The sequence below is a fragment of the Triticum urartu genome, chromosome 3A (assembly GCF_056163025.1).
Source record: "Triticum urartu cultivar PI428250 chromosome 3A, HENAU_Tu73, whole genome shotgun sequence".
NCBI classification, from domain to species: Eukaryota; Viridiplantae; Streptophyta; class Magnoliopsida; order Poales; family Poaceae; genus Triticum; species Triticum urartu.
The window spans coordinates 37099369-37121578 of NC_141875.1; the positions used below are offsets into that span (position 1 = coordinate 37099369).

At 43.3% G+C, this 22210-nt stretch overlaps 2 protein-coding genes and 1 long non-coding RNA gene across 3 annotated transcripts; 1 reads left to right on the forward strand and 2 right to left on the reverse strand.

The window, feature by feature from the left end:
• Positions 1-1391: 1391 nt before the first annotated feature.
• LOC147978266 (uncharacterized) lies at positions 1392-5920 on the reverse strand. Its single transcript, XR_015599563.1, has 6 exons — positions 5535-5920; positions 5196-5455; positions 4660-4876; positions 4461-4533; positions 2201-2296; positions 1392-1899 (listed from the first exon to the last, which is right to left on the reverse strand). It is a non-coding gene; the product is annotated as an uncharacterized LOC147978266 (long non-coding RNA).
• Positions 5921-7614: 1694 nt separating this feature from the next.
• Positions 7615-10737, forward strand: LOC125542575 (glucose-induced degradation-like protein). Its single transcript, XM_048705656.1, has 8 exons — positions 7615-7821; positions 8561-8622; positions 8918-9061; positions 9704-9777; positions 9895-9949; positions 10025-10087; positions 10190-10317; positions 10416-10737. The coding sequence occupies exons 1-8, from the start codon at positions 7770-7772 to the stop codon at positions 10492-10494; spliced, it is 657 nt and encodes a 218-aa protein (XP_048561613.1). The 5' UTR covers positions 7615-7769; the 3' UTR covers positions 10495-10737.
• Positions 10738-10919: 182 nt separating this feature from the next.
• On the reverse strand, positions 10920-12948 carry LOC125546564 (uncharacterized). Its single transcript, XM_087546197.1, has 4 exons — positions 12631-12948; positions 12015-12431; positions 11267-11890; positions 10920-11174 (listed from the first exon to the last, which is right to left on the reverse strand). Exons 1-4 carry the CDS (start codon positions 12698-12700, stop codon positions 11155-11157), a joined length of 1131 nt encoding a protein of 376 aa, XP_087402323.1. The 5' UTR covers positions 12701-12948; the 3' UTR covers positions 10920-11154.
• Between the last annotated feature and the right edge of the window lie 9262 nt (positions 12949-22210).

Sequence of the window (22210 nt, forward strand, 5' to 3'; positions counted from 1 at the left end):
TCCGTCCTCCTCCACTCTCCCTCTCTCTCACACAGACATGAGCTTTTTGCAACAACTAGCAAGATGTGCATGCGTTGCGGAACATCAAGATACATTTGTATGAGTAGTTTATCTTGTGGGGGAAAAGGATGAACAAGGGAAGGCCTTATTTGCAAATGTGGAGAGGGGTGTGGGTATCTTTTTGCAAAATTGCCATAGTTCCCTTCTTATCCGCCAGATATAGATCAGACGGCCTATATTGCAGGATGGCAGGCACACGATCATCATTGACAATGCTTTTATAAGAGTAGTGATAAAAAATAGAGTTGGTGATGATGGTGGGCCTGCCATCCTGCAATGTAGGTTGTCCGATTTATATCTGACGGATAGGAAGGAAAATATGGCAATTTACCCGCACTCTTCACCACATTTGCAGATAAGGCCTTCCCTCGTTCATCATTTTCTCCCACAAGATCTTGATGTTTCGTGCAACGCACGGGCATCTTGCTAGTAAGAGTAGAAATTAGACATATACCACTTCTCGAATCTTGAAACCAACAACATTCCTCCCTCATCTCATCAAAACCGCCAAAGGAATATATTTTGAGTGAAACGTAACATATTTTTAGTGATATACGTATTTCAAAACTAGACTTTTTTATCAAATTGGTGAATATGTATTAATCTACTTTGATCGTGTGGCAACGCATTGGCACATTGCTAGTAGTTATTATAATTTTTTGGACACCAGACAAACTGTGGAGTACATATACGAAGAGAAGAGGCGCACGCACGCAGTCAGCCTCTCGCTGTCTCGCACACATAAGTGTTACGTAAAGGCGATGTTAACAAATAAACCCTAAAACCCTATGTGCATGATTGCTGCATTCGCGGGTACCGGGTACGTGGTGGAGCACCTTTGTAGGAATAGTCAGCTCAGCACGCCTCCTCGCCGCGTAATTGCTCTGACACGGACGCGACCTCTCATAGCGCAGGCATTGAACCCGGCGCGCCGGCCAAGAGGACCGCACTCGCTGCAGGCCCGACTGAGCACGCCTCCTTGCCGCGTGCAACCAGCTTAAGACTGCCCCGCCTGCCTTCTTTGAATCCGCACGTGTGCCGGCAACACGTCCTTCCGCGAGCCGGCAGGAATTTTAGAACGCAAAAAATGACTAAAATATAATTAATTTATGCATGGTCTTGACTTGTTATGCTCGCACTGGTAGCAGGAACTAGTAGAGGATTTTCTTTATTTATAACTCTCCTCACATTTTTTTGGCTTTGAAGTGAATCATGGTTGTGGACATTATGTATGAATATGCAGATATCTGTGAACATGAGTTTGATGTGGAAGTTGAACTTGGAATGTCGGGCTTGCGCGTGAACTAATTCATGTCCAATGCTTCGTCTGTTATTGTTTGGAAAGTAATTACTGTTATTACATGACCCGAAAAAATACATTTTGTGCCACATCAGTAGATGCACGGACATCACAACAGGCATGCTGACTGGATAAACATTTGAACCTAGCTATTATGAAGGAAATTTTGTATTGACAACAGTTTTAGATAGCAGGAGACGCCTAGCCTGCTCTGCCTCTGCTAGCTTATTTCTGGCTTCTTCCATATCTTCTTTGGCTTGGGTGAAGAGAGCATCTGATTACTCTTTTCGCTTCTTCAGGATCTCAGCTACATTCTCAAGGGCTGCTGCACGCTTTCTTTCAGCCTTTACTAATGCCACGAGGACACGAACAGCTGACGACTCCACCTAGCTTGTGTGTAATCCAGCATCATCTGGGAATTTGCACCTTGTGTCTAATCCAACATCATTAGGGAATTGTCACCTTGTGTGTAATCCAGCCTCATTTTGGAAACATGATCTCGAGGTTGACCATACTTCCCTCCTCGCAAAAACTGCATCCTGACATGAAGTTACTTCTTTTTTAGATCAATACTCAGAGCAATCCAGATCCATTTAGTAGAAGCCAGATAAACAGAACTCGGAAAAGTGAATTCAAAAGGAAAAAATAAAAATAAAAATAGACTACAAGGTGAGAACACCCACTTCCTACATCAAGCTAAAAAAACGAAAGCATTAGGACGATTAAGACTCTTCTTATTACACATCGAAGAACACCACGCTTAAGAGAAACAGAAACTACAACATATACACATCGAAGAACACGAGGCTACACAAAAGTAATTGAAAGGGTGTTAGTTACCAAAGCTCGTTTTACAGGTTCGGTGCAGCTCCTCTTTAACTTGCCACGCTCCTTGAAGATGTCCTGAATATCCCGTGTTTGGTCTTCATTGCTCCTCTGCATGTTCGCACTCATGGTTTTAAAACATCAACATGGCAAGAAAAATATAGTACTAATAATACTCGTGCATCTTGTGGGCAATATTAAAGCACTCATCTGCAATGTTAGAGCATCTCCAACAGAATCGCAACGCGCGGCGCTTTAAAAATATCAACATGCTATCTCTACTCTCTTCTCTACTGTTATATTTATTTAATATTTAATATTTAATATTTATCTCTACTTCCTTTATTGTCTACTTTTTTCTCTATACTTTTTTTTCTTGCAATATAGGCCGTCCGATTTATATCTGACAGATAGGAAGGAAACAAATGGAAATTTTGCAAAAAGATACCCATACCCCTCTCCAGATTTGCAAATAAGGCCTTCTCTCGTTCATCCTTTTCTCCCACAAGATACACTACTCATACAAATGCATCTTGATGCGGGCAACGCATGGGCATCTTGCTAGTTCTAAAAACCTTTCCATCATTTGCCACACTACTGGTTGCAGATGAAAAACCTACCCAAGCACAGCGCGATACATGAGCGACGCACAATTACAAGCTGATATTCTGTTGGACAATGGAGGCTATAACCAATTACTTTTACGGGAACAATAGCACCCAGGAAATTTGAAGGGTAGGTATGAACAAAATTGGAACTGCACATGTACTGCTAAGTGATTCAATACACACATTACCAATCGAGGAGGAGAACGATGGTCGCGGCGGCCTCTGTGAGTCATGGTCGGCAACGGGAGTCAGTTCATTGTCCACGACGGTGGTACTTCTACGCTTGGCGTCGGCTTTCGGGAAGCAGATCCGAGACCGTGCAAGATGATGCCGGGGAAGAGGCTCCGTGTACGACGACGATGGTGGACTGGCTCCAGTGCGGCGTATGAGGTCGTCGATGAGGCAGATGCGCTGCGGTGGACGAGTGCGCCAATGTAAAGGGGAGGAGCACGAAGGCTGCGGTGCCGTGGAGAAGTATATTTTGCGGTGGGGATAGAAAATGGGGAGTATTCAGGTGTACTACTCTGGGTGCCTGGGTGGGGTTGGCTGGGTAGGGTGAACCTGAAGTTACGAAAACAGCCCCTACCAAGCGTCATCCGTAGGCCTGTTCCGAAGGCTATGATGGTAACTTCCCACTGCTCGAATCAGGGTCGCGGGATATTTTCCCGCCGACCTCAAAATTTTGTGACACTGGACTCCTCGTGTGGCTTGTTGAGTGATTCGGCTAAGCAACTAGCGAGTAGTAGTAGTAAACTCTGCATATTGGGTTTGACCGAAGTCAAACTTCCTAAAGTTTGACCAAGTTTATAGAAAAATATAAACATTTACCATAACAAATATGTATGATGTGAAAGTACATTCAATAATGAATCTAATGGTATTTATTTGTTATTGTATATGTTAATATTTTTTGTTATAATCTTTCTGAGAGTTTACAAAACTTGACTTTGACCAATGCTAATACGCGGACTTAAATAAAAATGGAGGAAGTACACATTTGTTTTCTTAGTTTGTAGTGAACTAATCATTTGTTGAAATTGTGAAATAAATACATTAGGCTATTGACTTCGAATGTAATGGTCTATACAATTCAATAGTTACAATCATTCTTGAATCCCAAGATGTATACAAGGTCTATAGTATGCAGCAGTTTAACCTTTAAAATAACCATTTGTTTAGTTAGAGGTACTCCTATAATTCCGAGTGGTTTATAGATACTGAGTAACAAACCCAAAAGTAGTATATATTATGCATAGAAAGAATCTCATACAACAATAGTATGTACATGGAAAGACAAATCATTATCTAATTGATATCTTTTGAATCTATTTTCTCCAAAATAAACACCGACAATCTTTATCTAGATGTGCATATAATTCAGAGATTCAAGCAAAGCTGATTATGGTAATACCAACTGACGGGCAGAATGGAGTCAACTCTTTCCGCATTCAAACGTCCTCTCAATGATGCTATGAAGCAGTCCACATCAAATATATCTTAAAACTCACTTTAGATGAAGCAGCATAAATGGATACAACAAAGTCAAACCTTCATTCAATGATTAGAAATTGTGGTGCAAATCCAAATTGAACATTTCTAACTGAACTAAGAAATCTAAAAAAAAATGGCAAGCTGCACTGAAGCAGTCAAGCAAGTGATTTCCTTACCTTTTAGAAATCATGGTGCAGAACCAAACTGAAGTTTGCTTACTGGTCTAACAAATCTCAACAAAATGGCAACCTGCATTGAACCCAAGAAACATCACATGTATATGACATAATCAGGAAAGCAACACTTCACTTGAATGAGGTTCAATCCTTGCTCTGGTAGTTAATACAGAGAAGCGCACATATGAATATCTAATACCTTGTTTTATTATCATACCATGGGCTGCTCATGGAAGCTTCAGACTCGACACAATTAGATAACTCGCTCCACATTGTTTGTTTTGCAGGAGCAGGAAATGAAATCTCTACTTATGGCAGCAACCCGTTTGACAGTCCACATTCATATTCGAAGGGTTGCAGCAATTGAGCTAGCAAGGCTCAACATCGCAAATGGAGGTTTAGCTGCACAACGTAATCTATGGCAGGATCAGTTCATTCAGGATCGATTCCATTCATATTGTATGCACACACGTGACACATAATAGTCTGTCAAACCAATAAATTCAATGTATGCTAACAATGGCTGTAAACTGCAGTAAACAATAAAGGAGCTGAGCACTAATTACCTCACATCTCAAACTCTTGTTGACTTATATGAACTGTATGGTAAGTCTAGAGAGTAGATGTGTAGTAAAGAAAGAATAAACGGTCCCAAGCCTATGTAACTCTATGGCAACACCCAGCAGATGAAGATGATCCACATGAGGCCATTCCAGATACATTCTATTTGCTTACCTCATTTCCTTCTCTAGAGGAAGACTCGATGCATGCATTTGCTCTTGTATGTGTATGTATGTCTATACTTAGAGTCTCAGACTCACAAGGCTGCAACATATCTGCAATGCCACCCAACTGTGTCAGCTCATTGACCTTTAGTTCCTTCTCAGAAATATCCAGCTTTCAAATGTGGCCGACAAAATTTCTTGGAAGTGGACTCCAGGTAGCCGATCCGTGCTTGTTCTCTGCCAGCTCCAGGCCTTGACCAAGATGACGACCTATATGAGAAAACAAATTAGACCCGCGTGACTAATATCAAACCTAACCAAGGGGAGAAGAAGAGGGGCGTGAGAGGACCTTGTTGACAGCCGAACTCTGTAGCGTTGTCGCTGGAGAAGAACCCCGCGGAGCACCTTCTCATGGCGTCGGACATGCGGCTGCACGAGAGCGAGGGAGCCACCCAACCAGCCACCGCGGCCACGCCGCCCTCGTCCAGCCTCCCTTCTCTCCCTCGCCCTGAGGCCACCGCGGTCACGCCGCCCTCGTTTGACCTCCCCTCTCCATCGCCCTCTAGCCTCCCCTCTCTCCCTCACCTCCACCCTCCTGTCTTGTTCCGGCAACGGTCACGACGGCGATGTGGATTAGGCGGAGAAAGAGGCAGCGGCGAATCACGGCGGCGATGTGGATTTGGGAGTCGGGCTGGAGGAGAGGAAACGAGAGAGAGGGGGTTGCGTGTCTGGGTTTCCATCTGCGCGAGGGGCCGCCCTTTTTTTCTTCCTTATATTAATCGCTGCGTTTTTTCCTTCTCCTCCTACTGCTTCTAGACACGTGTAATCGCTGGTTGTTCGCCCATCGTGCACACGTTAATGTTTTGGATGGCATTCTTCACACTCATCCAATACATTTCATGCATCATCTGTGGAACATGTCTTTGTATATGATAACTCAAGAAAACCGTATGGATGCCTTTAATTATCAAAACCACACACGTACATCACTTTGATATGACATCATCGACCTCCATGTCCCACAGGTGCCCTCTCGAAAGTAGTTGACATGTGTGGTCTAAAGGAAGAGATACATGTCACTACACTAGTCTCTACACCTGGTAGTAGCGTCGTCGCTTGTGAGGAGATTGGAGAGTGACGGGGCTCTTGTCTAGGTGCTGGCCAGGGTCACTCTAGCAAAGCGTTGATCGACCAGCACAACGCTCCTCATTAATCATCCCCATGTACAACATGGCCGCACGAGACATGTAAGCAAGGGAGGAGCCACACATGGTGCCATGGCTGTTAATTTCGTCGCCCCGGCAATGGAATGTAATGCTAAGGGTGCCAATGACACGGCACATTTGGGGACGTTGTGCAACCACGAATGCGGATCGAAAGTCGATGTTTAAGAGGATGTGCCCGCGCTTGCCGTGCTTGCCTGGAGGTGTAGGAGCCATGAGACTTATCAAACGCGAGAGGTAGATAGCAGTGGTGACCTCTAGTGTGTAAGGAGGCGACGAGAACATTGTCGTCCCGGAGGCCTGGCTTCATGGCAAGCGCAATCAAATGAGAGGATTTGGGATGCCATCATGTCGATGAGGAGATTGGATAAGGTTGAGTTGGTTGGTGTCCATTTCAATTGGGCAGCTCAGACCTTTGTTTGCTCGATTGAACCAAATAACGCGTGTGTTTTGTGGGTTAAATTATGAGCCTATCCATGAAATAAAAACATGTTACTTAGGTTTTTTTTGCAGTTTTTTAAACCAAAGGGGTTTTCATGCCTGAATTATTATAAAGTAGAAGGCAGCCAATCGCATCGTTTTTATAGTTCTTGCTCAAAAACAATAGTACCTACGACGACATCATTCCAAGTTTTAGCAAAACAAAACGGTACAACATGATGCCCATATAAAGTGGCACACAAACAAGAACAACGCAAAGAATCACCTCGCAACAAACTCAAACCCAAGCAATCCTAAGAAGCTCTCCTTGATGATGATCAAGTAGGTGCATACATTCTAGAAGTAGGACAGCTTGAACATCTGCTCATAACACCTTTCATTGTTACACCAGAGCTCTCATCAAGCCCATAACACACTTCAGACTTTGCAAGTGCGACCCTGAAAAAAGAGAAAAAAAGTGTGATCCTAAAACATAAAATGTAGCAAAAATGATTGCATAGTTAGATGAACTGTGGTATCCTTAGTCCACTAAGGTTGAAATCGTGGTGCTCGCATTTATTTCTGATTTTTTTTTCAAGATTTCTGACGACGTGCATTCAATGAGGGAAGACGTTCCCATCGACGACGAGGTGCCTACAGTGACTTTGTAAATTTCAAGATGATATGCCGGCTCAGTCTTTCGGAGGTGCTCATATAGATAGGGTGTGTGTGCATTCGTATGGGCGAGTGTATGCGTGTGTATATGAATGCTTGTGTATGTGCTGTGTTAAAAAAAATCTTTTTTTTTCTGCAAAATACCTGTGACAAATCTGTCCCCATCGTTGAGACACGACTCGAGGCACCAAAACGCCACACTTCTTCTCGAAACATCCATCCAGCACCGTCGCCGGCGACCTCACCCGCCGCCGCCGCCGCCGAAGATGCCGGTGAGGGTGGTCGACACCGCCACCCCTTCCTCGCAGACCTCCTCAGGTTTCGCCCGCCCTCCCTCCCTCCCTTTCCCCCCTCCCATCTATCCACGCGCGCCCGCCTTGGCTCGTCGCGCGATTCCCAGCTCCAGATCCGATCGGAGGCTGCTCCGGCACCTGCGCCGGATCGATCCAGCGCGTGTCGAATACAGATTACTCTTAGGTCGGACCGGATTGTGCGAGTAATTTGGTATGCTGTTGATTTTAGGATTTGTATGACTCTGTATCCCCTTCTGACCGCGTAAAGTAGGCTGCTGTAATCCGGCCACTCGTGCAGTGCGTTATTGTGATCTGGAGGAGGGTCCAGATGATTCTGTGAACCTGCTGCTCGAGTACCAGCTGGGAGTACTGGGGATTTGGGGTAGAATTGATTTTGGTTCTGACCTCTGAATTCCTTTTGATTCTGTGTCAGCTGTTTAAGGAAGATTCCTGGATAATCAAGTCTTGCGTATGTTTGACTGATTTTAATCGTTCGTGAGTGGTGAATGTGTATTAAGGCGTTTGAGGTCCTGAATGCATTGGGCATGTTAAAATTGCTGTATTTGGAGAAAAAGAACCACAATAGGGATATTGTTATTTAAAGAACAATTTGACCATAAATTTGGTCCACGCTTTTGTATCGGGGGTCTGAAATCGATCTCAAAAAATTAACATAATTATCGCTTTGCAGCCTTAGCTGTTTTTATGACGCTTTTCTAGTTTGGCAGCTCATCGTACGATACTGATTGAAATTATTGTTGCAGGACAAGATGCAAATGCTGTGCAGCCATCTCCTCCTAGCTGTTCACTCTTAACTGCTGGAAGAGTAAGTCTTTTTGGTGCGTATTTGAACCTTCAATTGAGATGGAACAACTGAAGCTTGAATTATTTTGTATCAAATGGGTTGTTCAAAACCGCAGTAATCATGCAATTTGACACCCTGTCCTCCCATAAGGGATCACCTGTATTTCTAGGGCCAAGGAAAACATTGTCATTAGTTGGGTATGATGTCAAGCTAGAGAGTGCTGTTTTCCCTCCATTTTCTCTTTGTATCCTCGAATTAAAGCTGTGGTGTTCATGTTACTGTGAATTAGCCTAATCTACTTGTATATTTCATCCAGTGTTTTGCAGGAACTCAGAATGTTTCAAGTTTACAAAAAGATGAGGCATGGAAAGTCAATGTTCGTATCCATGGTTGTGATATTGAACAGGGTTATTTATGTGGAACGATGGAGGCACTTAATGTTCCCTTAGCCGACACACCTGTAAGAAACGTGTTTCTTCTTCCACTTTGACTCCCTGACTTTATATGTTATATCTTTTCCTCAAGAAACATTTTTGGACAGATGAAAACCAGTTTTTCCTTTTATAAATTACAAAATCCACTAGTTTCTTTGTCTTATTATCATTACTAAATTTCCAATGTCAAGTTGTTGACATGCATTTAGATGCACTAAATTAAATATTGGGTCACCATTGACTTTCTTAAATGAACTAAAGAAATGTGCTGCTGCAGAGGCAGACTGATTTCTCTCAAAAAAGGAGACCAGAGGGGACGAGCCCCCATAGGCCTTTTACTAAGAAGAAACGATAAACTTGGGTGTGGTATTCACCCCTGTGGGGGCCGAACCCGGCTCGCACGGAGTACTATGCAGTGCTTCTACCACTGAGCTAGCGCTCAGGTCTCTGAGGCAGGCTAGTTTTTTTAAGAAGTCCTAGAAACAATTGCACTACTTGAGAAGAAAATCCAACAGGTAGAAAATCAATATTGGGGTTTAAAAGGAAAAAAATAAAGTACTTTTGGATAAGCACCAGAGCTTCTAGATTTATAGTTGATGCATTTCCCTTACGATCTGTTTTTAATCATTAACTTCAACTTCGCTTATTGGCTCTCTTTCATTCCATAGGTGGTTACATTCTGGGAGGGGGAGATAGTAGATGCTAAAAATTATACCTTTTTTACTGGCAAGTGGGAGGCATCGTGAGTATCGTTTATGTCAATGCCATCATTTAACTTTTGTTCACACATATATGTCCTGGTGCAGGATAACATTCCAAACTTACTCTTGGAAACACAATTCTTGTTTTTGTTTTGCAGAGCAGAGGATGATGTAAGACACTGGTCCAAGTTCCCATCATTTACCCCTCTTCTGGTAACCAATTACTTAAATTGTTGTAGTCAGCAACATGAATTTGAGAATGTATTACTAATTTATTTTATTTTGCAGAGTCAGATTGAGGCAGATGGTGGCAAGTCTGTGGACCTTAGCAACTATCCTTATATATTTATGGTACTGTACCACCTGACATGTTCATGTGTAGAAGCACCATCATATCTTGAAATGCTTATCTGTTGCATTTATTAGCTTCCAATTTTCTGATGCTACTTGCAGAGATGGAAAGAGCAGTACTTTGTTAATGTGGGAGTAGACTGCGGGTTGACCATAGCTGGTTTCTATTACGTCTGCTTTTCTTGTAGCGATGGATCCATTAGTGGCTTTTATTACGACCCAAACAGCAGGTAATGAATAATTTGCCACAGTTTACACATTGCAAGCTTACGACAGAATTTCTTAATTAGGAGTTGTTTCAAACATCTTTTGTTTTCTTTGTGTGTAGTCCATTTCAGAAGCTTGAATTGAAGTGCACCAACGAGAAACAATCTGGGTTCACCTTTTCTTCATATGAGCTGCAGTGACATGCATGACGCTATTAATTGAAGTGGCAGAGATTACACGGGCGAACTTTCTGTGCTTGCCAATATGAACATATACTGTGTGTGTATTGAACCCGTAGTTCCTGATGTTCCTTTGAAATAGTTGAGATGTTATGTATGTACGGTTGTGCCAGTGAATGTTGCAAGACCAAACAATTATGTAACTTATCCTTTTGCAATCTCAGTATTCTGGGAAAAAGTATCAATTTGTTTATTTTATCGAAAGTTCACCTGTGTTATTTTTGTGTTTCTTGTCATAATATGGATGTATCCATATCCAGTGTGATAGGCATTTTTTGTGCCTGTTTTCGCATAAATTAACCGTAGAGTCGAGTATTTTTTGGTTCAGTTATTGTCAATGGAATCTGTGACAGAATCATAGTGCTGAGGTTTATCTGAAGAGGAACTTGATCAAGATTGTAGTCCTTTACTTTACTCTCCTGTACAAAGGAAAGAAACCCCCTTTGGTTTCGTTTTACAACACACAAGATGTTTTTACTATCAATTCTACGAACAAAGCATTACTCGGGGCATGTTCTTGGTCTTCACCTCCAGCATCTATATACTGTAAGGTGAATAACTCTCTACTGATGCCGTGTCACTGTGTTCATCTCTTGCTTCAAGCAGTAGTTAATCCTCTAATTAATAGAACTCTTCTGCATCTGCATGTCATAAGTTTCCAGTTAGCTAATATAGTGTTCGGTAACATATTTTTGCAGATAGGATTGTCCGTCCTTGCACAATAGTGGCTTACCTTCTGCAGCACAAGGACGTGTAGACAGCGAAACAGGAGGTAATTCTACTCTCCCTTCTTGCAGGAACCAAGAAGAGATTTTCTTTGCCCTCTGCATCAAAGGCCTTTCAACATTCTCAGTCCACGCGTCTAACAGATTTAGGGCAGCCTCAGTGATAACTTCCGCAAGTGCTTCGTCATCTGGACTAGGCTCCAGTTTGAGCAGAAGGTATCTATTAACTGATACTAATATCTCTACCATGTGCCTTTTGTCGATATTGTATGCTACCATTGTATCTTGGATTCTAGAGACCATCTTGAGGGCAGCCTGGAATACTGTAGCACATGCCTTTCTGAATATCTCGGTTGTCGATTCAGGGCGTTCCTTGTCGCTCCAGACTTTGTTTTCAATTTCTGGCCCGTATTCTAGTATCGGTGCAAATGTCACGGTCTTCTGCTTGGATGTTTTGACCCGCAGCTTCTTCGATTCCATCAGCATTTCATTGGCTTCCTTCATTTCTGACTCGAACCTGCTGCTGACCTTGAAGAATGGTTGTTCCTGGCAAGCGGTGGGGCTCGGGGCTGGCGTGTTCTGCCTTGATGATGCTTGCACGTAGACCTCAGGTTCGAACTCCGACTCAGCAACTGCAGTTCACATGGACATAAGAATTTATCATGTTTCGTCGCAACTGAACTATAAAAAATTGGTGTTTGCTGAACTGAACTGGAAATAGTTAGACAGGTGGTGTTTCATTTGAACTTAGCATACATGAAGATGGGTGTAGTGCCGTGCTTGGGGTTCCAAGGCGCTCATCATCATCGTATTGTCCCCCCCTGCCGTAGCTGTCATCCGAGCTGGGCCCGATACGTGGTGTCCACATCATCATCTCATCGTGCGAGGGAAGCTTCTTTTTGTGATGCAGAAGGTGCATCCATTTCTTAGCCTTGCTCTTTACCTTGCCCAGCACTGGCTTCTTCTGGCTCCCTCCTGGGGTCTTTGGCGACCCCGTGGGGCTCACCGGTGGCGCCCGCGGTGAAGGACTCGGCTGTAGCGTCCTCAGTGAAGGGCTCACCAGCGGCGTCCGTGGTGAAGCGCTCACCAGCGGCGTCCGTGGTGATGAGCTCACCAACGGTGAAGGCGAATAATATCGTTGTTGCTCCTCCCATTCATCATATGGAGTTTGGCCTGCAAACCAACGGTCACCCAAGGTTAAGCTACGGGCAATTTTCCATTTTCAGCAGGGTGAGCGCCCAAACATCTTTGCAGAGGAGAGAATGGCAAAACATTGATTAAGCCATGCAGCACCGTGAGGAATCGGAAACATGTGCTTAGGGGAAGATGAAATCCTGACAAAAATCACAATCGCCACCAACAAATCTCTTACCGTGTTGGGCGACGTGGGGGTCGCCTCGCTTGCCGCTGATCCCCTTCTTCAATTTTCTGAGTCCGTTCATGTCTGTGTGCAGGAAATGAAAGCGAATCCGGAAACTGAAATTCGCGAGGAGCCGGAGCCTGCTTTTTCAGGGGATGATGTTGTGCTGGTAAAAGGCAAGCAAAATGGGTTCTGTTGGACCTATCCTAAAGTTGGTAAAGTTGAGGTTGCCATTCCGTTTTGAAGTTATAGTGGCAGCAGGGGTGGATTTCAGGAGGGTAGCGGTTGCGTTTTGCCGTGCTATTTTTGGGGTGGTGTTTGGTTGGTCAAGAGACCTCCAAAACTCTGTTTTTCCATATGTTTCATAAGATCATTGCTTTACTTGTCGCTCACTTTATTGCCTTTCTTGCTCCTCCCGGTGGCTAGATTCTATCCTTCGTAAAACCGTCATCCGAGACTGCGTATGCATGTGTTCTCCATCTCGGTGTTTGGGTCATGGGTTCTGAAATAAATCATGTTAAAAGGATGGTTAGAAAATAATTATGTTTGTTATCTTGTGTTTGGAGCCCAAAGACTACCAGATGAATGAATGGACAAAGACTACTAATGGAATATGTTGCAGCGTCCATTGATGAAATGTTTTAGTGGTTTGTTTCCAATGTCTTTGCAGCTTTGCAAGTGAACTAGGTTTGGTGACGCATTATTCCACAAGTAGAGGATTATAATTGTTCTTGAGATGTAAACATGCAATCAGTTAAGGATTACTATAGTGTGAATAGAAGTCACCGCTCCAAGATTTATGAGCTTGTTTCCATATATGTTTTATCAAGACATTTGTCTTATGTCAAAATTACAACACAATTACTCTATGAATTGAGAGCTCTGAGATGGTACAATCTTATGACCATATTGTACGATCTTTACTTATGTTTTATCAACAAAGATAAACAAAAACCAACAAAGATTCCTCAAAATGTGAATTTTAAAAGTTTTATCCCTCAAACTGTTAACTTGATTGACGATCCGCTTTCACCATTGGCTTCCTCATGGGGAGACCTTCGAAACTAGATTTTATATCTATAATTCCATACGTTTCGACAACATTTTTTTTCATCGGTGGTTGTCACATTACTCTTACTCAGGGTTCAGTTAGCATGACAAAGCAAAGCAGATCCATGAACATGCCATGACAGGGATTCTCGAAATGCCACAAACAACATATATCTGTAGCTACGCACAGATAGAATCAATGAGAACAGAACCACGTAGAAGCATGTTATATGTCAAACATTGAGGACCTGATGCATAAGCAACCACCTCTCATAGAACCATGTCTACCTCAAGTAGGCTATAAACATGACACAGTTTAAAACCATATCTCAGCTGTCTTATTGTCTGGAACTAAGCATTTTTTTTATAAGCAACAAAATAATCATGCAAGATGTTACGAACAACTGCTAAGGACTACACACTGACGCTCCCAATGGTTGCATATGTCACCCCTGTCCTGCCTGCTACTCCCTTCGTTTCAAATTACTCGTCGTGTGAACTAAAACCACGACGAGTAATTTGGAACGGAGTGAGTAGATTTCTAGTATCAAGAATTAAAATTAGATATAATTGTCAAATAACCACGCTGAATCACCCTAGCAGAGAATTAGAGCATATGATGGCATTAATATCCTGCAAGGATTTTCCTCAGAAGAAAACATTTGGCAGGGATTTAAATAAACCAAAACAGATCTTGCAGGCTTCGTTCCTTGGGGGAGGATTGAAGTGCGCCATATAACTAAGGCCATTAGTTTACCATCTAATTATAACGATAAGAAACATGCCTGACTTTATACAACAACATCCGCCTTAAGAATCTTAATTTCATAGCACACACACAGTTGCTAGAGAACACAAAAATCATAAACTTTAAAACAGTCACACTACCACTAAAACCATGATAAACATTGAAGGGACATGAGGTTGGGAACATGGAGGCAACTAATCAAAGAGAGAAATAGGGAAGAACTCAGCAGAGCAAAGCCAACAGAATGAGGAGTACATCCAGTTTACGTGCATTTACTATCGGGGGTAGAACTGATGCCGTCCCGAAACTGAAGAAAGTGTGGTTGTTTTGCAAATGTTCTTTTGCTTGAAAAGAGGATTTTAGAGAATGAAACCTGAAGGCATGATGAGGCTTATCTTAGTCATATGTTAGATTCTGAGCTACTTCAAGAGGCATCGCTTTATATTGAATCAACAGAGAAAGAAAATGAACACGATCAACATGCAACAAACATCGGATGCTGCTAGTGCATGAGGAGAAGATATCCAGGCTCGGAGAGTATCTTAAACAAAATCATATATGAATCATCTGGAAAATTAACTTTTTCTACAATGTATTTTGCAGAATTCTTCAATGTCAGACTCTGCAGTGGTCTTCAATGTGTTTACACAAAGAAATCTGAGTTTTGGTTTAACTGCAAAAAGGAAGATCAGGTTGAGATAAACTTGCTAGAGAACACAGAAATTATAAACTTTAAAACAGTCACACTACCACTAAAGCCATGATAAACATTGAAGGAAGTTCAGGTTGGGCACATGGAAGCAACTAATCAAAGAGGAAAATAGGGAAGAACTCACCAGAGCAGAGCCAACAAAATAATGAGTACATCCAGCTTGCGTGCATTACTATCGGGGCTAGAACTGATGCCGTCCTGAAACTGGAGGAAAATGTGGCTGTTGTGCAAATGTTCTTTCGCTTGAACAAAGGATTTTGGAAATTGAAACCTTAAGTCATGATGCTTATCTCAGTCATATGTTAGATTCTGAGGAGCTACTTCAAGAGGCATCACTTTATATTAAACCAACAGAGAAAGAAAATGAACACGATCAACATGCAACAAACATCGGATGCTCTGCTAGTGCATGAGGAGAACATATCCAGGCTCGGAGAAACAACCTTGTATCTTAAACAAAAATCATATATGAATCATCTGGAAAATAATACTAAAACTTAAGCAGGATAAAGGAATCGTTTCGTGCTGGATAAACTGCACATTTGGTTGGATTTGCATCAGATTGTTACCGGGAGATTCGGATTCAGTGACTACCATGATGTGTAGTTATTTCCTTTTGTGTTCAAACGTACGCAAGAGAATCGATTACTTTGCATCAGATTGTATGCACTAGCATCTATATAAAGCTCGAGGCTGCCATTGCCATTTTCCTTCTTCTCTGCAGAAGAAAAGCCTACTAACCGGAATAAATAGTCTGAAGGGACTGAGCTGCCTTGGGCACACACTCAAAGTTTCGAAAGGAATAACTCATTTGCAGTCCACTCTAGGCTTTTACATGTTTGTTCTGCCATAAATCCTTGCACAACTCCGGAGCTGCAAGGGTGGCATGGATGCAGGATGTAGGAGGAGCTGCATCTGCTGGTGCGCTCGCGCCGTTGCAGCCGTCGACGGCCATGTCGCCTCCAGAACCGCCTCTTTGCTGGCACCACCAACGGCGTTGCTCAAATGTTCAAGACAAGGAGGAGAGGCGGAGGCGTGTGGCCACAGGCAGGACACGGAGACGCGCGGGAGGCCGGTCCGATGTCCATGGCGACGCCGCGCCGGGAACCCTCGCGGCCGCAAGGCCACGCGCGAGGCATAACGAAGAGCAGGCGCTCGGGGGCGGAGCGGCGCCGGGGGAGACGGCTGGCAGCGGCCGGGACCGGAGGCGGCGGCGGCGGTTGCTCGGGAGAGAGGGCGGAGGGGGTTACAGGGGTGAGTGTCGGCGGAGGGAACCGGGCTCCGGGGGCCAGAGAAAGGCCGCAGCGGGCCTCGACCGAGCTTTTCAGGGTTCGTGGCCCGGTGTGGAATATTGTATCCTTAAGTCGCCATACTCACATAAAAAACAATCTTAGGCCTCTTTTGATTCATAGGATAGGATTATCGTAGGAATAGGAATTTTGTAGAAAATGAGATGACATGTATCTCAAATCCTATGAGTAGGAATAGGAAACGAGATGTCATTTGGTTGACACCAAAGGAATTTTTTCATTGAATCTAGGCTCATTTTTATTTTCCTATGAAATGTGGAGGATAGGAACCAATCCTATGTAGGAATAGGAATCTATTCCTATGAACCAAAGGGCTCTAAAGGAAAAAATCCTATAAGAATCCTATCCTCTAGAATTCCTATGAAATTCCTCCAAACCAAAGGAGGCCTTAAACAATATGATTGAAACTACATATCCTTTATTTGTAGCAGAAGCACAACCTTTTACGTAAAGCACCGGCATCGCATGCAAGACAATGTCTCTCACAATTTATCTGCATGTTAGCATGTCGCAAAGAACAGTTATCAATTTGTTACCATCGACCATTCGCTATCGATAAAGCCATACAAATAGATTAAAAGAAAATCGGGATCCCTCAGCCATACAGTCGTAAAGTCACATGACCACGACAATTAGCTTAAACCAATTTTTTTGTTGGTTTGTTTATATGAACTAAGTAGGATACTGAATACTTATATGAGATGAAAAGATTGACATGACATTAAGTTAGCTTGCTAGCTAACTAAACGAGGTAGGAAACCAATTGCCAACCACAATCCTTCTTTAATAAATTCCAAAGCATATGGCTCAAACTATAGTAACACTGGATACTGTTCTACGCTCTAGGAGTGTGACATGAGGTATATATAGTCATGTGCAAATCATGCAGCGCTGCGTCAAGGCTTTTGATATTGTGCATGCTTTCTGTCAATCGACCAGAAATCCGAAACATCCACGATGCGGGCTCTCACCAACACTTCTATAGATAAGTTCTATTAAGGTGTTGCAACCACACACAATAGGAAAACAAATGTGGGTAGTGATTATATAGCATATTGTTTAAAATAAAACTGATGATGTCATGCTTCTAGATATAGCTATGGAGGACAAAATGTACCAACAACTATGGGTGAACCAAGCCTAGTACTTGGCATGGGCGGAGCCAGGGTATTCCATGGGATACCAATGATTTGGCCCAAAAGATAGATCCCATGGAATACCCTCTTCCAGTTCCCTCCCTCCAGTTCGCTTCTTGGCCTCTCTTCTCCCTATTCTCAACCTAGATGCACACCGATGGAGGCGGCCGATGGCGATGCCGTGACGACCACGACACCAGCATGGCAACACCTACAAGTGGCCGCAGCGCAACAAGCAAGTAAGCAAGTCGAACCCTCCACCGGTCTCCCTGACCTCTCGGCTGCTCGTCCCCAACGCTCACCATGGCGTCACTGTACGGGGGTCGTTGATCCTACATGGTACGCTGAAGATACCCGGGGCCAAACCATTTCATACGAACGCCTTGTCAAAATCAGTGTTCATATAGTCACACTTAGTGGGCTTGCTTGCTGCCTTGGTGATATGGTATCTGTGAGGGATGTTGAGCTTGTTTTGTGGACTCTTTGTGTGAGGTTGATGTGTTCGTCTGTCCGAGGCAGCTCAAAGTCCTACCAAACTGTGATGTTTTCAGTCTTTGTTTCTCTTCTTACCATTGACAGTGGGCGTGGCTTCTATGCTTTCTTGTTAACGACTGCTGCTAGTTAAAAAAATATGAAGGAGGCTCGTTCACAAAAGCAAAAGGAAGCTCAAGTACCGAAGGTGTAATTCTGGCAATTTAGCATGATGAGTTCCTGTTGGGAATTGGCATTGAATACTGATCCATTCCAAATTTCATATTTTATATCCATATGTTTTTGCGAGAGCATGAACTAATGTTGCCTGCATGCTTACAGTTCCAGAATGCAAATTAATCAGGTTATAAGTATATATATAAGAAATTCCATTGCACTCTAATAATTTATGTCAAACTTTGGTTCATTGGCTTATGTCATGTATTTTCAGAATACAAATTAATAGTTTGAACTAATGAAATGTGCTTGCCTCTCTGATGAATCCGGGTGTTGGCTGCATTTTTTGTTCTTTGTATAAGGGGCTTGTGGAACATGGCGCCACATGAAGTTGAGGCGTACCTCCACACAAATTGACATGAACATGGACATAACTCAATCTGCATAGGAGTTTGCCGAGATGTTTTCGCAGCCATGATCTTCGACAGACAACATCAAAGACCGGCTAGTCTAGTCACCCTTACCACTTGGGTGCACGGACCATCCCCTTTTTACACGTGTCTAGCTCACCAGCTTCGACTCGTCTATTTTGGTTACACACTTACACATGATTGAAACACCTAATTCTTTGTTAATTACAAGTCTAACTATACCACAACTCAAACACAAATATTCAACACAATTACATCACATTTTCAACATAATTACCTCACAGTTGGTAAAAAATAACATGACAATCTAATAAGATAACTTAGACCGTTCATGCGTAAAACTGTACAAGAAAACATAACAATCTAAAATCATTTTGGTAAAGAAAATAAAATGCATCATTTTTTTCCAGTACAGATCTATATTTAGGTGCACACATGCTACTTTCTTCTTTAAACATACAAGATAACACTTCATGGATGAAATTCCTTGGCAGTTGGAAGAGGGCATTTAGGGTTGTAATAAGGACAATTCTTTATGCACTCATCCCATGTGGAGAAACCGGGGGAGGGGGTGGCTTGTTGAGGCAACGGTAGAAATCGTACATGCCCTCAAGACGCAAAACTTCACAACAATCTTTGCTTCAGTGAGCACTAGCATTGTCTTTGTATGACAAAATGTAGATAGCTCTTTCTTCCAGCCTCGAGACGACGTATTGCATATATTTGGTTATATATATATACTCATAAATTTGATATTTAATAGAAAAAGTAAATGATTTAAAACATACAGGTAATGACAACAAGGCAATAATAGAGGATGCCGATGTTATATGCTTACACTCTACACTTGTCGTAACCGAACGAATGAAGAAGATAATGGCCATGACATGCACCAAGCGGTTCCCCGTCATATCAACTTTTTACAACTTGATTATTTAGCCTGGCTTTACCAACATAGCATCGCAAGTGAGGCATGCAACGACCACTCCACATGGGGCCACTTCCCTCGCTTCGATGTATTGAATGTAATCAAGTAATATATGGTAACTAGTTTATTTCAAGATCCTGCAACTAGTGGTGAGATAATTCCATAGATGATTGGTGAACAGACTGATATCCCGATTGATGCATACAATCTGCTATACTATCAATTGCAAGATTATATAGCGGTATTTACCCCGATGTGACTTTTGTATGTTTTATGTAGTATCAGTCAAAATCAAGAGTATATATGATGATAATGTTGGAAATATGCCCTAGAGGCAATAATAAAAGCATTATTATTATATTTCCTTGTTCATGATAATTGTCTTTATTCATGCTATAATTGTGTTAGCCGGAAATCGTAATACATGTGTGAATAACAGACACCAACATGTCCCTAGTAAGCCTCTAGTTGACTAGCTCGTTGATCAACAGATAGTCATGGTTTCCTGACTATGGACATTGGATGTCATTGATAACGAGATCACATCATTAGGAGAATGATGTGATGGACAAGACCCAATCCTTAACATAGCATAAAGATCGTATAGTTCGTTTGCTAGAGTTTTTCCAATGTCAAGTATCTTTTCCTTAGACCATGAGATCGTGTAACTCCAGGATACCGTAGGAGTGCTTTGGGTATACCAAACGTCACAACGTAACTGGGTGACTATAAAGGTAGACTACGGGTATCTCCAAAAGTGTCTGTTGGGTTGACACGGATCAAGACTGGGATTTGTCACTCCGTATGACGGAGAGGTATCACTGGGCCCACTCGGTAATGCATCATCATAATGAGCTCAAAGCGACCAAGTGTCTGGTCACGGGATCATGCATTACGGTACGAGTAAAGTGACTTGCCGGTAACGAGATTGAACGAGGTATTGGGATACCGACGATCGAATCTGGGGCAAGTAACATACCGATTGACAAAGGGAATTGTATACGGGGTTGCTTGAATCCTCGACATCGTGGTTCATCCGATGAGATCATCAAGGAGCATGTGGGAGCCAACATGGGTATCCAGATCCCGCTGTTGGTTATTGACAGGAGAGTCGTCTCGGTCATGTCTACATGTCTCCCGAACCCGTAGGGTCTACACACTTAAGGTTCGGTGACGCTAGGGTTGTAGGGATATGTATATGCAGTAACCCGAATGTTTTTTGGAGTCCCGGATGAGATCCCGGACGTCACGAGGAGTTCCGGAATGGTCCGGAGGTAAAGAATCATATATAGGAAGTGCTACTTCGGCCATCGGGACAAGTTTTGGGGTTATCGGTATTGTACCGGGACCACCGGAAGGGTCCCGGGGGTCCACCGGGTGGGGCCACCTGCCCCGGGGGGGCACATGGGCTGTAGGGGGTGTGCCTTGGCCTACATGGGCCAAGGGCACCAGCCCCAAAAGGCCCATGCGCCTAGGGTTTCAAAAGGGGAAGAGTCCCACAAGTGGAAGGCACCCCTAGGTGCCTTGGGGGGGAGGGAAACCTCCCTTGGCCGCCGCCCCCCTAGGAGATTGGATCTCCTAGGGCCGGCGCCCCCCCTAGGCCCCCTATATATAGTGAGGGAAGGAGGGCTTTTTGATACACGCCTTTGGTTGCCTCCTTCTCCCTCTCCAACACCTCCTCCTCCTCCATAGTGCTTGGCGAAGCCCTGACGGAGTACTGCAGCTCCGTCACCACCACGCCGTCGTGCTGCTGCTGGAGCCATCTTCCTCAACCTCTCCTTCCCCCTTGCTGGATCAAGAAGAAGGAGACTTTACGTTGACCGTACGTGTGTTGAACGCGGAGGTGCCGTCCGTTCGGCGCTAGGATCTCCGGTGATTTGGATCACGTCGTGTACGACTACCTCATCCCCGTTCTTTGAACGCTTCTGCTCGCGATCTACAAAGGTATGTAGATGCATCCGATCACTCGTTGCTAGATGAACTCATAGATGGATCTTGGTGAAACCGTAGGAAATTTTTTGTTTTCTGCAACATTTCCCAACAGTGGCATCATGAGCTAGGTCTATGCGTAGTTCTTTTTGCGCGAGTAGAACACAATTTGTTGTGGGCATAGATTTGTCAACTTTCTTGCCGCTACTAGTCTTATCTTGCTTCAGCAGTATTGTGGGATGAAGCGGCCCGGACCAACCTTACACGTACGCTTACGTGAGACCGGTTCCATCGACTAACATGCACTAGTTGCATAAGGTGGCTGGCGGGTGTCTGTCTCTCCCACTTTACTTGGAGCGGATTCGATGAAAAGGGTCCTTATGAAGGGTAAATAGAAGTTGACAAATCACGTTGTGGCTTTCACGTAGGTAAGAAAACGTTCTTGCTAGAACCCTATTTCAGCCATGTAAAACTTGCAACAACAATTAGAGGACGTCTAACTTGTTTTTGCAGCAAGTGTTTTGTGATGTGATATGGCCAAAGTTGTGATGAATGATGAATGATATATATGTGATGTATGAGATGTTCATGCTATTGTAATAGAAATCACGACTTGCATGTCGATGAGTATGACAACCGGCAGGAGCCATAGGAGTTGTCTTTATTTTTGTATGACCTGCGTGTCATTGAGAAACGCCAT

Bases quoted from the DNA above. Each gene is read 5' to 3' on its own strand.
- LOC125542575 (XM_048705656.1), top strand. From the start codon at position 7,770: ATGCCGGTGAGGGTGGTCGACACCGCCACCCCTTCCTCGCAGACCTCC. The intron at 9,062-9,703 runs GTAAGAAACGTG...TTCATTCCATAG, and splicing joins TTCCCTTAGCCGACACACCT to GTGGTTACATTCTGGGAGGG. The intron at 9,950-10,024 runs GTAACCAATTAC...TTTATTTTGCAG, and splicing joins CATCATTTACCCCTCTTCTG to AGTCAGATTGAGGCAGATGG.
- LOC125546564 (XM_087546197.1), bottom strand. From the start codon at position 12,700: ATGAACGGACTCAGAAAATTGAAGAAGGGGATCAGCGGCAAGCGAGGC. The intron at 11,891-12,014 runs GTATGCTAAGTT...TGTGAACTGCAG, and splicing joins GGCACTACACCCATCTTCAT to TTGCTGAGTCGGAGTTCGAA. The intron at 11,175-11,266 runs GTAAGCCACTAT...TATGACATGCAG, and splicing joins ACGTCCTTGTGCTGCAGAAG to ATGCAGAAGAGTTCTATTAA.